General features: G+C 40.1%; 1 protein-coding gene across 2 annotated transcripts in view; it reads left to right on the top strand.

The window, feature by feature from the left end:
- Positions 1–15,614, top strand: part of PDZRN4 (PDZ domain containing ring finger 4) — a gene marked incomplete at its 5' end in the record, with an annotated part of 245,855 nt that overhangs the window by 185,733 nt on the left and 44,508 nt on the right. For both annotated transcript variants that reach the window (XM_084519274.1, XM_084519275.1), the window contains one exon: positions 14,430–14,683. In XM_084519274.1, the coding sequence (XP_084375400.1) occupies positions 14,430–14,683 (254 nt within the window). The remainder of the gene's footprint in view (positions 1–14,429; positions 14,684–15,614) is intronic.

The following is a 15,614-nucleotide window of genomic DNA, read 5'->3' as shown; positions in this document are numbered from 1 at the left end:
GGATTTGCAAGCCTTCAAGTTCAACATAGACAGTGTAGAAGGTGAAGAAAAGGATGATTAGATATAGAGGAGGCAAAGGGTAAGTGGGATGTAATGAATCACGGACTAAGCAGAGCTAGATGGTTACAAAGCCAGGCTAACCTGATAGATTTTTTGATAAGCAAATGTTTTATCTTGAGAAAGAATATATAGTAGGTTTGGCTTATCTGGACTTCTGATAAACAAAAATACCTGAGGTGGCATTATTAGGGAAAATGCTAGCTAAAGGAACAGAGATGGCTAGGTAGGCAGTTGTAAGCAGGATATGGAGTTGACTCCCGAGGAATGTCTCTGCATGTAGGGTTAAAAAGGAAAGCAAAAGGCTGGTGAGATATTACTGCTGGAGCTCCAGAAGGGTTTGTCTTTGCACTGATCCTGGTTAATACTTTTGTGAGTAACCTTTGCAGAAATATCAGCAAACTTCACCTGTCAGTTCCTAATGACATGTCTAATGTCATCTAAAATACTGGTAGCTTCAGCAGGACTGTGAAGCTTACCTGGGTACCTTGGTGGGGGCAGACAGGAGGGGAAGAGAGAGGGGAAAGGCTAAATATTGAGGGAAGGAGGTGGACAAAAAGAGAAACACTGTAATGAGTCATGATTTAGGAAAGTACAGTAATACGAATCTGATTAAGAGAAGAGAGCAAGAGACTGAGACTAGACCTCTTACTTTTGTCATTTGCTCCACTACCTGGAGACTTCTGATCATGGCTGTTGAATCCATTTGACTGGAATGGAGCTCAGGAAGGATGGAGCATTTCAAGAGAGTAATCTTTACCTGCCCACACTAATTCCTTAACTTCAACCCTACTTGATAGCTGCCTACGTGATAATTAATTACTGTAAATTATAGCTTCGAAAAGTAGTACATAATTTCTTTTGTTCCAAAATATCTGGTAACCTGATGGGTAGACGCGTGCAGAGTGAAAGACATGATTTCATACTCCCTTATGCTGAGTTCAGGTTTCACTGTTTCTAGGCAAATAGCTTATATGTTAAGTTACTGTGTCAAGTTGTAACTGATGCTGCCCCTGCTCCCTAATGCCCTTATTTTTTAAGGGAAAGTCTTGTATTCCTTCAGGTTCCCGATTTTTCTTAAAAAAAAGTCTGTCTGACTAGCCTGGACCTGAAGGAGAAGGGACTACTAGCTGGGGAGAACTGGATGCTTAACTGCAAGGTTTCAACAGCAGCACCAGAAGTGCCTTTTGAGTCTGTTTTCAGCCTGTTGTGTGCAATGCCTCTTCACTTACCCCACAGACCCTGTGCACCTCCTGCCTGACAGCTGTGGGGCTCTGTGGTTCTTCCTATCCAAGCAATGCAAGGAAGAAATGAGGATGCCGAGTCCCTTTTGGTACTCAGGCACATCATCTAATGATCATGCATGAGGCTGTCAGATGGGACAGCATCTCCCTCTCTGAGATCTCGGTATCACAAGCTGCTCCAAGTAATCCCTCTCTCGCTCGACAGAGCTGTGCAACGTGCTGGATGTGATGGCTTGCCTGCAGCTAGTTTCAGCTGACTGCAGCAGGCTTCAGGGGGAAGCTGGAGATGAAGATTGCATGGCTAGGCACCTGACCTCTTCATTTCCCAGGTTTCCTAAAGCTGAGTTTTGGATGGGGAAGCAGGGAAAAAAAAATGCGTGTTCTGAATATGTGTAAGATAGCACTGGCTACTTTAACTCTGCTTCAGTGAGACTTCTGTACTGACAGCACATATACAAGAGTGTGATGGTATTTCCATTTGGTATTTATTAATGAAAGCACTGGAGGCCAGTATGCAAATTCTTTCCACAAAAATCTTGTCTGAGAATCTCCATCAAGGGCAGGTTTGTTTCTCATGTATGTAAATACAGAATTTTGACAGAATTTGAAATCTGCAGTCCCTTCTCTCAGATGTTTTGCTTGTTGTGTAACACAATATCAATAATTAACAGTAAAGTAGTCACAATGAGAAACAGTGCTATGAATATTAAGTTAGTTGTTTTATTTTTAAACTGTCTGCATGAGAAGTTACCTGTGCTATTTCTGGGTGGAATTTCACCCAGTACTTCCTGTCCCTTAGATGAACAGTAATTAAATATTTCTTTTTTTGATCATGAGATTTTGGAGGCAGACCTAAAACACAGAGGACAAAACATTTTATACCAGGAACAAAGAGCGGTGTGAAGAGGGCTGGAGACCTGCAGTCAGGTGGTTGGCTCTCCGATGTGGAAGCTGGCCAAATTTCCCTGGTGGCCTGGCCTTTCTGCCACAGTTCCATGTCAACTACAGAGCCCAACAAGTGTCAAGATGAATTCAAATAGCAGAATTGATTGCTGGGCATGATTTATGCCTGTCTGCCTCTCCTCAGGGGGGGAAGGCTTGTTTAAATTTTGTCGTGCCACATTGAACTGGCTTCAGACATTTCTCAATTTAATGGAGTTCTCTGATTTTCAGCTGCAGTTCTGTTCTGCAGTAACTTTATGCTGTGACATTTTACTTTGTTAGCTTGTAATGCCAGCTTAGAATGGAAGTTTAAAGGAACGTGGCTTTCTTAAAGAATATATCTATCAGTTGTAACATGAAAGCTGCTCTCAGGTCCTGCATGATGTGGGTTTTGAAGTGGGAGTCTGTTTGATTTTGAATTTAAAGGGGAAAACATGCTTTTTTACAATTGAGCCTTTCTAAAACATAACCTCTTCTACAAATAAGCTGAGAACAAACCCTTGAATCTAGATAGATCTGAGGTATAAGAGCATCCAGAATAAGGACTTGGTTGAAATTTGCACATGGATGCTGTATATCCATCCAGCTGCAGGCTACGATGCTCCTTCCTGCCAGCACCCTGTTCTTCAATGTACAAACAAAGCTTCTACAAGCAGTGGCATTGCAACATCACGTTTTGGTTTCTGTGAGTAGAAATTTTATATTTTATCACATTTCTTGCCGCCCACTGAAGAAGGATACTGAAGTTGGTATGAATAAGTACTAGAAGGCAGAAGTTATATTAAGATGGTAAATATGCTATCCTAAAATCTGCCTGGAGACTTCATTAGGTAGTTCAGCTGAGAAATGTTACCTTTCACTGTTGTTGATTTGGGTGAAATGATGTCATTGGTTCAGGAACTTTGGTTTTACAAACACAATACGGTATTTAAAGCTTGTTGAAAGCATTTCTAGATAGCTAGAAGCAGAGTAAAGTAGCCAGTGCTATCTTACACACATACAGAGTTTATATCCGCTTTTATAAAATCATCCTGTATATATAATTTGTATACTGCCATACTACCAGCTGAAGTTTAAGTGCACCTAAGACTTCTCTTCTGATATATAACATAAAAAATTAAGAGCCATATATCCTTCTTACACTTTATTTTATGAAATGCCGTATGTACACCACTTTTGAAAAAGACTTTATTCCTGAGAACAAAGCAAAAATGAACATTGTCCTTGTCTTGATACCCCACAGCATGCCATGGTTAAAATATTTTAATTGTCTAGGCCATAAACTTTATTTTCAAGCATGCCTATTTTAATTCATGTCCCCTTGTAATTTGTTGTCTAAATTCTCAGCACAGATGTATGATCATTATTTTTACTGCAGCAATGCGCTAGAATGCTCTGCATGGTCTGGGGCTCTGTAGTGCTTGATGTTATATAACCAGAAACACACAGTCCTTGCACCTAGGTGATTTTATCTAAATAGATAGGTACAAGAGGTGTAAGATGTGGGCTCCAGTGGTTTTTCAGTATTTTATATTGTTCTTGCTGCTTCTACAAAAGATAATCAAAGGCCTGTTAAAGGATAACTGTGTTGCTCAGAACGGAAGGCATTACTCTGTTCCTGATGTTAAGAGGTCTTTTCTGCTCTGTATGCTAAGCTCTCCCATCTGATGTCAGCGCACAGCAATTGAAAGCAGCAAGAATTGCACACATGCATCCAAAGGCCAGGTTTTCCTCTGAATAGCTAACATGGAAATTCTTCTAAATCTTCTTAGATTTCAGTAATATTTATAGTCTTGTGCAGCGATGGTACAGATCTGATCCATGCAGCATATTCAGTAGTCAGCTGTCTGCACAGCCTTGTCTGTCAGCCATGTGTAAGCTCCCCGACATATTTTTCAGCCACTTGGACTTTAACTGTCTCAGTGCACCTTGGAGAGCTGGCCTGCAGCTGGAACAGCAGCTCTAACACAGTGCTGCTGTACGCCCAGGACTGCCTGGAAAAAGGAGAGTGATGAGTTTTGTTTGAACTTCCTCAGTTAATACCCATTGCAGATGTTTGGACAGCTTTTTGCAGAAATGATCCAGACTCATTGTCTCCTGAATTCCACATGGAGTGTATTACACATAGGCTTACCACAGAAGAAGGCTCCCCTTGCAAGTGTTAAGCACTGAAGTCTTACAGGAGTGGCTGCTGCTGCTAGTGCTGCAGAGTCCAAATGCAAGGCAATAAAGGAAATCAAAGGAGCAAAGGGAAAGATAAGGGAGGAAAGCCAAAGAGGAAAATGGAATAAAACAGAGAAAGGAAATGATAAGAGAAGATAGAGATATGGGGAGAGACACTCCAGAAAGAAGAACAGACATAGAAACACTAGGACAGAAATAGCACCTGTAATTGATTTTAAGCCAGGAAGGAGCTGCAACTCTTTGTAGTGAAGCCACATACACAGCTGTGGTGCTGTATAAATAAGATAGAATTAGGCTGGTCCTCACATTAACATCACTTACTGTTTTTCCTGCAAACAAGAAATATGGAAATTGAACTTCAGAGATTAAAAATTGAAGCTATCTCTGTGATAGTGCTGTAAGCCATCACTTGGTAGAAAAGTAAAACAATCCTATGTGGCAAATAATATTTAATGGAATATCAGAGTAGAACAAAGAGAAGCGAAATGGAAGTGACAGACACAAGTATGTTATATTAAGATATCTCTCTACATATGAATCCATATGCTTTTTTTTTTTTTTATTTTCATTAGTGTGTAACTAAATATATACAAGGATGCTGTAGTTAATATTACCTGCTCTCTTGGTGTTCAAATAAAAGTAGCTGCCAAGCTTTCCTAAGAGCTGCTGGGAACTTTCTGGCACAAAAACACCCAAATGAGTTTTGAGTGGCAGGTAAGGCCCTGTTACTGGCTTTGTTTTATCAGATGAAGAGCTCTTCTGAGGTCACATTTTCTTCTTTTTTGAAAAAGGGATCAAGGAAGTTGCTGCATGCTGTGTTCCAGAAGCAGGATGAAATTAAACATTGTAGTAATCTATTGCTGTGTCAGACCTTGTTGCTAAGCCACTGTAAATGTGTGAGCTTGTGAAAAGTATTTTTAAAACATTTAGTCCTGTAAAAAGTTGGAAGGAATTTGTGCAAGTACCATTATGCCAGAAAAAATCACCAATATGCTGTTTCTGGAGTAAAGCCATGCAAACAAATGGAGAACAACAGTGTCAAATTAGTGTCGAGGCAGTGTGAGGGAAGAATGGAAAAATGACTGAGAGGAACCCTTGGAGTTTTATTCCAAGGGAGGAGGAGCCTGTTCTATTCCTTCAAAATGACAATTAAAACAGATAAACAGTAAGAAACGCATGTTAAAATAGAGCAAGTCTGTTGCATGTTCATTAAAGAAAGGCAAACGCAGATGCTGGGGGGAGAGCTCTGCTCTCAGCACTTCACGTGGTTAGAGCCCCAGCAGGACGCGGGGTTTGGTTAGCCTTGGGGCAGCACCCAGGGACTGGCCAGGGTCTCCCTCAGGGAGGAGGCCAGGCTCAACGCTGTGATGCTGGCTTTATTGTCGCTGCTTTTTTGTGCATCACGAAATGCTGGAACGTGGAGCATCCTCTTGGCCAAGGCAAAAACCCTGCTTACCAGCTGGGCTGGAGGCAGCGTGCTGTCAGCTGCTCATCACTGCCGCTTTTAAGAGAAAGGCCAGTGTGCTGGTGCTTGCTGGTGGATGTGTGGGCAGGAAACATGCTCCCTGGCTGGGGTGAGGATTGCCAAGTGCCAGGGATGCCACAGTTGGGAGCAGCACCCTAAGACCCAGCCAGCTGTACAGGCTGCCACCGCCGTCTGTCCTGGTCCTGCACAGCTGGAGCGGGTGGGAGTTAGTCCTTGGCCAGGGAGAGCTAGAGCTCTCGCTGTGCTACCTTAAATTGAATTTAAAAATAAAAAAATAAAATCTGCCTTATGCTTAACTGCAACCCTTAAATGGGGAATTTTAATAATGTGCCAACAGCAGCAGTTTGGAGTATCTTATGGAGGAAAAGGTCACTGTGCCCATAAGTTATCCTAGCATTTGATCAGTGGACTCTTTTCCAAAGACTTTAAGTCTCATTATTCACTGCTTATAAAGTCACTTGAGATATAAAAAGTCTTTTTATAGTAATGAAAGAACTCCCACAATTAGCCAGAAGGCAGCCATCTATCTTTTTAAACTCCTCGGTTCAGAGGAGACCAGGAGTTTCAGGCGTCTGAACGTGGATGAATTGTTATGACAGTGATAAGTATAACATTCGTGTAGGGATGCCAGCCTTGGCTGAGTTCATGGAGGGTTGGGGATTCTTTTTAAAGGTGAAAGAAAGACTTTTCTTTTTAATGAAATGTAGGATGTAATTCCCTGAAAGGAGAAAAGTAACTACATGCTGTTTACATACTCCTGAAATCTGCCATTCAGCCTCTTCCATTATTCTTGGGGAATTGCAGATGATTAAAGAATATTGTTAATTTGATCTCCTAAAACTTGAATAGCAGCTACCTTTTGAAGTGCCTGTTCTCTGAGAAAAATACATAACCTTAGAACAGAAATTGGAGAGTGAGCTTGTGGAAGAGCAGAGACACTTGAGAGTTCACAGGAGAATACAGCATTCAGTGCAGAGGCTTGGAGATAAAAATGATTTGTTCTGAGCATGCACACTGGCCTTTGATTGTATTTTTCCCTACCATCAAAGGGCTGGTGTATGTGGTAGATCTAGTGAGAGATTTATCTAATATCCTATCCACAAATAGAAGTTTGCAATGATTAATGTAATAAATGATGGTCTAATTGTATCGAGGAGTAACTTAACATATTTTATGCATGCCACAGCTAGTTTAGTCTTTATTGCCCTCAGGCAAAATCGTAATATCATCAGAAAAACTGTTTGTCAATATTAAAAGCAATTTGCATAGTAAATACACTCCAGCCTTGTTACATCACCATCTGGGTTAGCCGAGCATTTGGAGTAGTACTGGGAGGTGCTGGTGAAGGCAGACTCGCAAGTGCTCTGACTGTCCAGCTGTCAACATGATCTGATGACCAGAGATGGTGCTTCCAGCCTGCTGGAAGGGGACAGGGTCAATGACAAGGCAGAGGGAGAAGAGTTTAGGAAAGGAAAGAGGAATTCAGAAGGCATGAGAAAAATTAAACCCTGGGAACAAAACAAAGGTCTGCAGTGAAAGGGTGGGGTGTGAATAGAAGAAAGCCTGAAAGAGAAGGGAAGTGTGAGAGATCAGAGGCAGCACAGCAAGGGAATTGAACTAATAACAGCTGGAAGAGGGGCAAGAAAGATGTCCATAGCAAGTAGTAACACCTCTACTGGGCATATTGAGGGAGTCAGAGAGAGAGAATAATGGCTACTCACAAATTCATGTCTATCAGCACTGGTCTCAGAGCAGCTCACTATGAAACTAATGCAGCGATTCTTAAATTTAATTTGGCATTTCCATTTCACTCACAAACCAAGAGAACTGCAGATAATAGTCTGCTTGCTCTTTCAAAGCTCAAGTGAACCTTTCCTGAGCTATTGCTGTGTTCAGCACTAAAGGAGTTGAAAGAATCTTTGTGACATTTGTGTTGCTCTAACACCCAGTGAGGAGATAGAATATTCTTATTCCAGTTGCACGGACTGCCAAGCATCGTGTTATGAAGTACAGGAACTGAGATCACATTTTGGACACAGTTTAGAGCTGTTAACTCAGCAGAGCATTGAATCTTGTTGGAGTGGTCGTAGTTATCCTGGTGGTGCAAATGCAGCATTGTAGCATCCAAGTGTTTTTCTTGAAATATGTCTCAAGGTGAGGGCCCAGATCCACGAAGAGACTTCAGGCATGGAAATGTTGAGTGTCTCTTCTTGGCTGTCATCTCCTAGGGTGGATATTTTGCCTGATTTTCTACACACTGTCAGAGGACAGTTAGGTGCTCGTCAACAGTTATGGTCATGGTCATGCTTAACCCAGCCAGCTGGAAGCAGACTATAGGCACATACATGTATATAAAGCACCATCATATCCTTATGCTCAGTAGTTTAAATGCAAGTAGGCATTCAATAAATTTATGATTCAGAGCGTCCAACTTCTTCATAAAAGAGGAGATGGAGAGGGAAAGGGCTTCTGTGATTTAGTTGCTACTGGTGGATTTGACTTTTCACTCACAAAAGGGATTGTGCACCCAAAGTTTTGGGGGACACTTGTTGCAGTTGAGCTTTGGTTTAGTTAGTGGTGACTGGGTAGAGAAAGTAAAATCACAGAGAAAGAGATTTTGAACTAGTTTGTATTTGATAGAGAGGCAAAATAGCTCAAGCACTTTTGTGTTGCTTACCTTGCTCTCTAATTTGCTCTGTTTCACTGCAGCTGTGATGGGAGCTTTTTCTCCATTCCCAGCACATCTACCTGAGGCATTGTTTGCAATCCAGTTTAAAAGTCTCTTGAATTTCCTAGCATTGCTCGTTATCCAACATTTTCAGGCAGTGTTCAGCTCTTTGCTGGGGTCTTTTGGGGATGTGTCATGTTCTTCACAGAGAGGAGTTGCAGCTGTCAGACCTGCCCACAGGTCACAGTGGACAATTCTGACAAAGTGAAGCACAGTCTTGAGGTCAGTTAAAAGAAGGGTGTTTCTTTATGACAGCTACTGTTTAGATAATCAAAACTGCTGAGAAGTCCTTGGGAAGTGTCTCTCTAGAAAGAAGCTTTATATGGTGGAAAAAAAAGCATATTTATGTGTTTTTTTTTTTTTGTTTTTTTTTTGTTTTTTTTTTTGTTTTTTTTCCCCAACTTCTTGTAGCATTTATGTTTTCTTGCTTAGGTTAAAGCTTAGCCACAGGCTTTTCAGCCAAAGTAGTTAGCTGCTAAATATTAGGAAATTGAAGTGGTGCTGGTTACACACAGGGAAATGCACAGAAGGCTGCAGTAATCTGTTTTGTTTTGTTTTGTTTTGTTTCAGTATTGTTGAACTAGCTACACAAACTAGCTAATATAACAAGCATAAGCTGTACAGGTAATAGAAAAGTAGTTGTTACTGTAAGCCTTTGGTTCAACCTGAGGAAAGCAGCCAAAGCCTGCATGTTCAGCAACTTATACAGCTTTTAGAAGGGCTGATAAGGTTTGGCGATCAGGGCAACAAAGGATCAAATGGGAAGAAGCATCACTTAACTCATCTGGCTAAGGAAGAGGAAATGTCATTAACCAGCATAATAAAAGTTGTCCCTTTACTGAACTTGCCTGAACCCTGACTAAGATAGTGGTGTTGGGTAATGGCTGAATTTGATACCTTTCAGATTAACTTGCCCAAGAAATTCAGCTTAGTGCTGAGCTGTAACCTAAAAGGTCAGTGTGTCAAATGCCATTTCTTTAGATGAACTATCACATTTGTGTTAGTAGAAGAGTTGCAGTGTCCTCTCCAACACATGTGTCACTGGCAGGTCACAAGTTCTGTGCCCCCCATCCTGCTCAGAAAGCCTCATGCCTGGCAGTCTTCATCACTGGTAGTTTTCTTAAATGGCTGTATGTCCCCAAACCTTTATGTTTGAGAAGCAGGTAGTATTGTTTGTTCTTTTTCTTTGGGTTGTCCTTGTAGTTAGGGAGGGCTAAAATTCTTGTCCTAGAAAAAGGACTGATCAAAGTAAGACTCGGTATTCAGTCCTTTTTTGCCAGTTTTCCATCCAAGGATGCACTCCAGGTTGTGGTTGCCTGGATGTATATTAGGGGCAGAAATTGGAGGTGAAGAGACTGCTGTGATGAGAGCAGATTTAGCACCTGTCAGGTCAGAGGCATCTTTTGCATGAGTGTTGAAATCTCCCAGGACAGTGAGCCTTGTGAACTCCATCATCATGTCAGACAACATCTCTGTCATGTCTCCAGGAAACCCTTGTGGCTGGATGTCTCTGGTCTAGCAAAATGCTCAGGTTATTCTTCCCTTTGCCCTTACTGATTAAACAGGAGGTCTCCAAGGATTTACTTCAGCAGAGCCAATCTTAAATTTTAAGTTGCATATGCCAGGTATTTGCTGAGAGGTGGAGGTTATCTCATGAGTTGCTAATGTGACACCTTTTGTGATGGTTGCATCCATGTGATTACACATCTTTTTATCTTTTTTTCCTTTCTCTTTTTTCTTTTTCCTTTTCATAGATAGTATGAGGAAAATAAAGACTATAGGAAACATCTTCGGTATTCTGACTCGATTCAAAAATTCTGGCCAGCATTAATAGGAATAACCAACATCTGTAATCAGCAGGAAAGTGTTTAAAGACAAGGGTATTTTGTTTCTCAACCACACGCACTTAAATCCTGGAAGCAGTCTTCATTGAAGGACTGATATTATTTTTTTAGAACACAAAGTGCAAGAATAATCTAACAGCCATCTGCTTACGTTTTTTATAGTCAGTGTTTTGTTATTTAGTCTTGTTCCTCCTTCATTCTCTGCTGTCCACCTCTGCATGTCTGGGGAACTAGACATGTTCAGTTCTATGTACAGTAGTGCTGGCATTAGAAATGGCTGTTGGCCAATGTCAGTTGATTTGTGCATGAAAAACAAAGGCTGTTTGCTTGTTTATTTTCTGATGCTGATGAAGTTTTGCATGTGGTTGGATTTAGAGCAAGGGGATGGCCAGGATCCAGCCAGTGGCCACCAGTCACTCAAGGGAAGATGTTGACAAGTGGCCCAGGCTTTGCAGTGTGTCCAAAAGGGGGGAGAGTGTTCATTAAACAGAAGTTTAATCAAACAGGGCAGGAGGATGGTTTACATGAGGAAAGATATATTCTTTACTTAACATTCACAACTTGCTTGTGGATTAATTAGCCCATCTGCTACTACAAATGTATTCCCATGTCTTTGTGTTGACTGTTAAAAGTGACTGATTTCTCTATCCACTTAAAATAGTACCCTGGATTCCACTGAAAGTAACCTTTCCGAGGCAAGGAATTTATTTAATCATCCACTAAGAACCTGTAAGTGGCTTGCTGTAAATAAGTGCTCAGCTGTCTACAGCTCCCAGGGTAACTATATGTGAGTGTTACGTTGGGGGATGATGCAGGAGGCAGAAAAACCTTAAAGAAGCTAAATGAAGAGAGCTTCCAACCCCATCTGTAGTATTGGCTTTGGGTTTTAAAATAAATTCTCTCTTCCCAGCCCCAAGTGGGCAGGACAGCTGCCAGCATCAAGTAATTCAGCTATAGATTTTCTTCTGAGGAAGACAGCGTTCATAAATTAGGTGACCTTTATGCAGATTGACAAAGTGTGTTGATGAACTTCAAGTGACAATTTAAACAAGTATTGGGTGTCTGAAGTGCTTGTATTTCATAAGAAACCAACATAAAGGATGGAATGCTTTTAAAGTCTTTAAATTGAACAGGCACTTAAATGAAAATAGAGGTCATACGTGGCCAGGATAAATGAAAATGTGCATCTTTTGTGATTTTTCACACTCATGTGGTTTTAAAATATTATTATTCTTTAGAAATAGAATTTGCATGTAAATAGCATTGTTGTGAATTTGTGTCATTTTCCTCATGGTATTGGATAAGTATTGACTGATGTCAATAAACAGAGCTTCTGGTATTCCAAAATAATCTAATATATATTTTTTATGCTATCCAAATATCTTTTTGCTTCGCTGATAAGAATCTGTGATAAAACTGTAAGCTTGTGCCAGAAATCACCACATGATTCAGGTGGGATGCAGCAGGATTGTGTGCTTTTTACTTGATAGGAAAAGAAAATGATACACTGCTATGTTGAATGTTTTTTCCGAAATGCTTACTCTTAGGAGAAACACTGTATCTGTTATCAGAAACTTTTAAAAAGTATTAAATGGGTTTTGGGAAACAGGAAAGTAATTTTTATGTTCTTTAAGGCCTTAGAAATGAGAGTTATTCAGAAAGCCTGTAGGACAATCTTTTTACAAAACCTGCCAAAATGTGAAAACTGGGAAATTGTTTCCTTGATAGTATCTAAGTTAGAAGCAAGAATGAGGCAGAGGCTGGAACTGAAGAGTGACTAGAAGACCCAGGCTTGAAGCTTTATCTCTAATTGCCTCTATTAGACATGGCTGAATCTGAACACCCTGGCAGCGTAACTTGTGCTATCAGAGAGGGTTTGCAGAAGCTCACTCCTTGGGGAAATTTCTTTTTCTTGTAGCATAACTTGTTTTTCAACTGTTCTGGCCCTTCCTCTTGTATATGACTGATACTTCTCCATGTAATTTAGTTTTTCAAAACCAAAGATTGTAATTTGATGCATGATATTTTGAGAAAGAAAATCTTAACATTTTCTGGCTTCAGTCATCAGAGAAACACTACATATGGATCAAATTCAAGTGATTAAGCTAGTTGTTGTTCATATTACTCGATCACAGTCTAGGTTGCAGTGTTTCATACTTCTAGGGCTCCTGGACATTCAGCACAGTGATTTTTGAGCTTTTTTAGGTATAGAAATCTATTCAGGTCATTTCTAACTTGCTCGTCACCACATACAGCATCAGAGCTAGCTAGAAAGATCAACTGACCTTCACACTGAAGGCCACACTACAGTGTGGTTATTTCACATGTCCTCATGGCCACAGGGACACAGCTTCCTTGGAAACTGCATCACAGGAAAGCTGGTGCTACATTGTTGTTAAGCATGCATTCTAGAAAGGTATTGAGTTGGTATATTAATTATATAATTAATAGTCAACTGTATTATAACCATCCATATGAGTAGACATGCTTACATGTGTTGCCTCAAATGTGACATTTTTAATTGCAAATGCTTCTCCTGGCAAGCTTAAAGCTGCTGAATGTGTCATTTGAGTTTGCTGGCATTGTTCTTTTTTGTATCTTTCATTTTTTTTGAAGAAAGTTCCAAGTATTTCTATAATGAAAGAGTAATGTGACAAAGCAGTTTTGTTTTCAGCAAAAGTCTGTTGCAGTGTTTGTCCCATTTTTCGGGAGGGCTTAGGCTTAGTCCATTAAGCAGAAGATTTAGGGCTTCGCAGTCTATTCAACAGAGTAAATTTTGGCATTGACTTGTGGTAGAATCCCATTTCTGACTTGCTGTCAGTGTAGAGATTTACCCAGGGTAAGTACTTTACCCTGGGTAAATTTATAAATTTAAATCAGTCTTTGGTACCCTTAAGATATTCACATATCTAACTAGAAAACCATGCACAGGATCATCTCATTTCTGCAGTAGCTCACAATGGCTAGATGGTGTGCAACAGTCAACACCAGTCCCATGGCTCTAGAAACAGAGCAGAATGGTATTTTATGTGTAACTTTCTGTGATGTTGCACTGCCCCTTAGGGCTTAGATACTGGCTGCTATTGGCGAATTAGCTCTCACATTTTGTAATGGGCCAAAAATTGGTAAGTTTGCCCTGAACACCTGAAATCGTATGAAATCACCAAGTCTCGCAGTTGCCTTTTTTAATACTAAGAGACCTCTCAAGACTTGGAGGAATTTTCTGCTTTGCTTGCAGCAGAAAGAAACCTTGCCACAGTCTTTTAGTTTTGCCAAGCTATGCTGCATTTGCAGAGTAATTTTCTGTTTTATTAGTTGTCTGTTTGTAGCAAATAAATTCTTCAGCTTGTCTGATTTAGATTTCTCTTTTCTTAAAAGAGCAGCAGCTGACTGTGTTAGTTAAATCTTCCTATCTTTGGTCTTAATGACTGTATAATGGCAATAGCAGATAAGTGGCAAAACATTGAAAGTTGGCCTTGTTTCTTTTTAGATATCTGTGACATGTTTATTGACATCTGCATTAATAACAATACTGTGCCAGAAATCCCTTATTACAGTTGCATGCCACAGAAAATGTTGAAACTGAAAATTAAAGGCACCCACCTTTTTTTATTCGTATTTTATGAGGCAAATAAAATAAGATGAGAAAGTTGATTTTAAATGTCCTTTTTAAATGCTCTAGTTTCTTTGCTGTGTTGGGATTCCATTGGGGCAATTAAGGAAGTGCTCAAACCATTTCTAATTTCTAGGATAGATTAAAGAATTTCTTTCTCCTTCCAGCCTTATCTCACCTCTTTCATGAATACCAAAATAAAGTTCAGTCAATGTCAGCACATAGCTTGATAACACTACACAAATTATTCCCCCGATATTTTACACCCATGTTTTTATGCTGCCTTTTCTCTTGTGCTTACTCTTTGGTATATTTTTCTGGTTTTCTCTAGGTCAATGGGAAGGACCTCTCCAAGGCCACTCATGAAGAGGCAGTGGAAGCTTTTCGCAATGCCAAGGAGCCAATTGTAGTTCAAGTTTTACGACGAGCTCCAATTAGCAAAGCTCAAGGTAGCTCTCAGGATGTACGTCTTGTGGATGCCTGCACTCAGACTGACATCACTTTTGAGCACATTATGGCTCTGGCCAAACTAAGGCCTTCCACACCACCAGTTCCTGATATCTGCCCTTTTCTACTTTCAGACAGGTATGGCATATATTCTCCTATTGTTTTCTAGTGAGATTGAGGCATTGCAATGGCAGGTTTGTAGCCTTCTCTTGAAAAGGTCTCAGGAACACTTTAAATGAATTATAAATGTTGTAGCAGTTATAACTGCTATGCTGTTCAGGCTTCGATGACAATCTTCATTAACTCTACTCAAGGATTAGACAACAAGAAGGAATATTGTTCTTGCTTACTTTGTGCTTATGCACAAAGTTAATCTAAAGCTAAGCCCTTATCAAGAAGAAAAACACTTCTGTGTTGCAAAGTACCAAAAAGGCTTCTAAAGCCTAGAAAGAGCTGTCTTGTTGCTTTCTGTTCTTCCAAATTTCTTGCAAAACTCATGGAAAAATTATTTTATTTAATTTAACGGTCCCCTTATTAAGGCAAAACAATTCCAAAAATATGGAGATGGAAGTATAATGTCACCTTTCACATGTCAAATAATGTGAATTAAGTTATTCCTTGGTTGAATTAATTTTCTCTGAAATGGAACTGAATACAAATATTGGCAAAAAATACAAAAAAAAAATAGGGATTAGGTCCTCCCTTAATGGACTGTTACTCCCTTTTTACTCATGAGTATTGTCTTCTAGTGGTTGACCCTTAGTCTCTGTCTGTGGCCAGCAAAACTATGAAAGCCCTGAAGCTTTCCTACTGACTTCCCGGCATGCTGTACATCTCTGCAGAAATGATGTAGAGAACATACCACTTTTGACCTTGATGTAACTCTGTTTTTAGAAGTTCTAGGTAAGCTGAGTAGATGACCATATCAGAGAGAGAGAACCTGCTGGATAGATCCTACTATTTAATACTAAACAGCTGAACATGTATGTTTTTGAGTTGTTACGGTACTACTAAACTGTGTGCTACTGTGATTGAAGCTCCCATACTCTCAGCATGGGGAAGAGTTTCC

Source organism: Aythya ferina (assembly GCF_964211825.1).
Source record: "Aythya ferina genome assembly, chromosome: 1".
NCBI lineage: Eukaryota > Metazoa > Chordata > Aves > Anseriformes > Anatidae > Aythya > Aythya ferina.
This window is presented reverse-complemented; position numbering and strand designations above follow the sequence as displayed.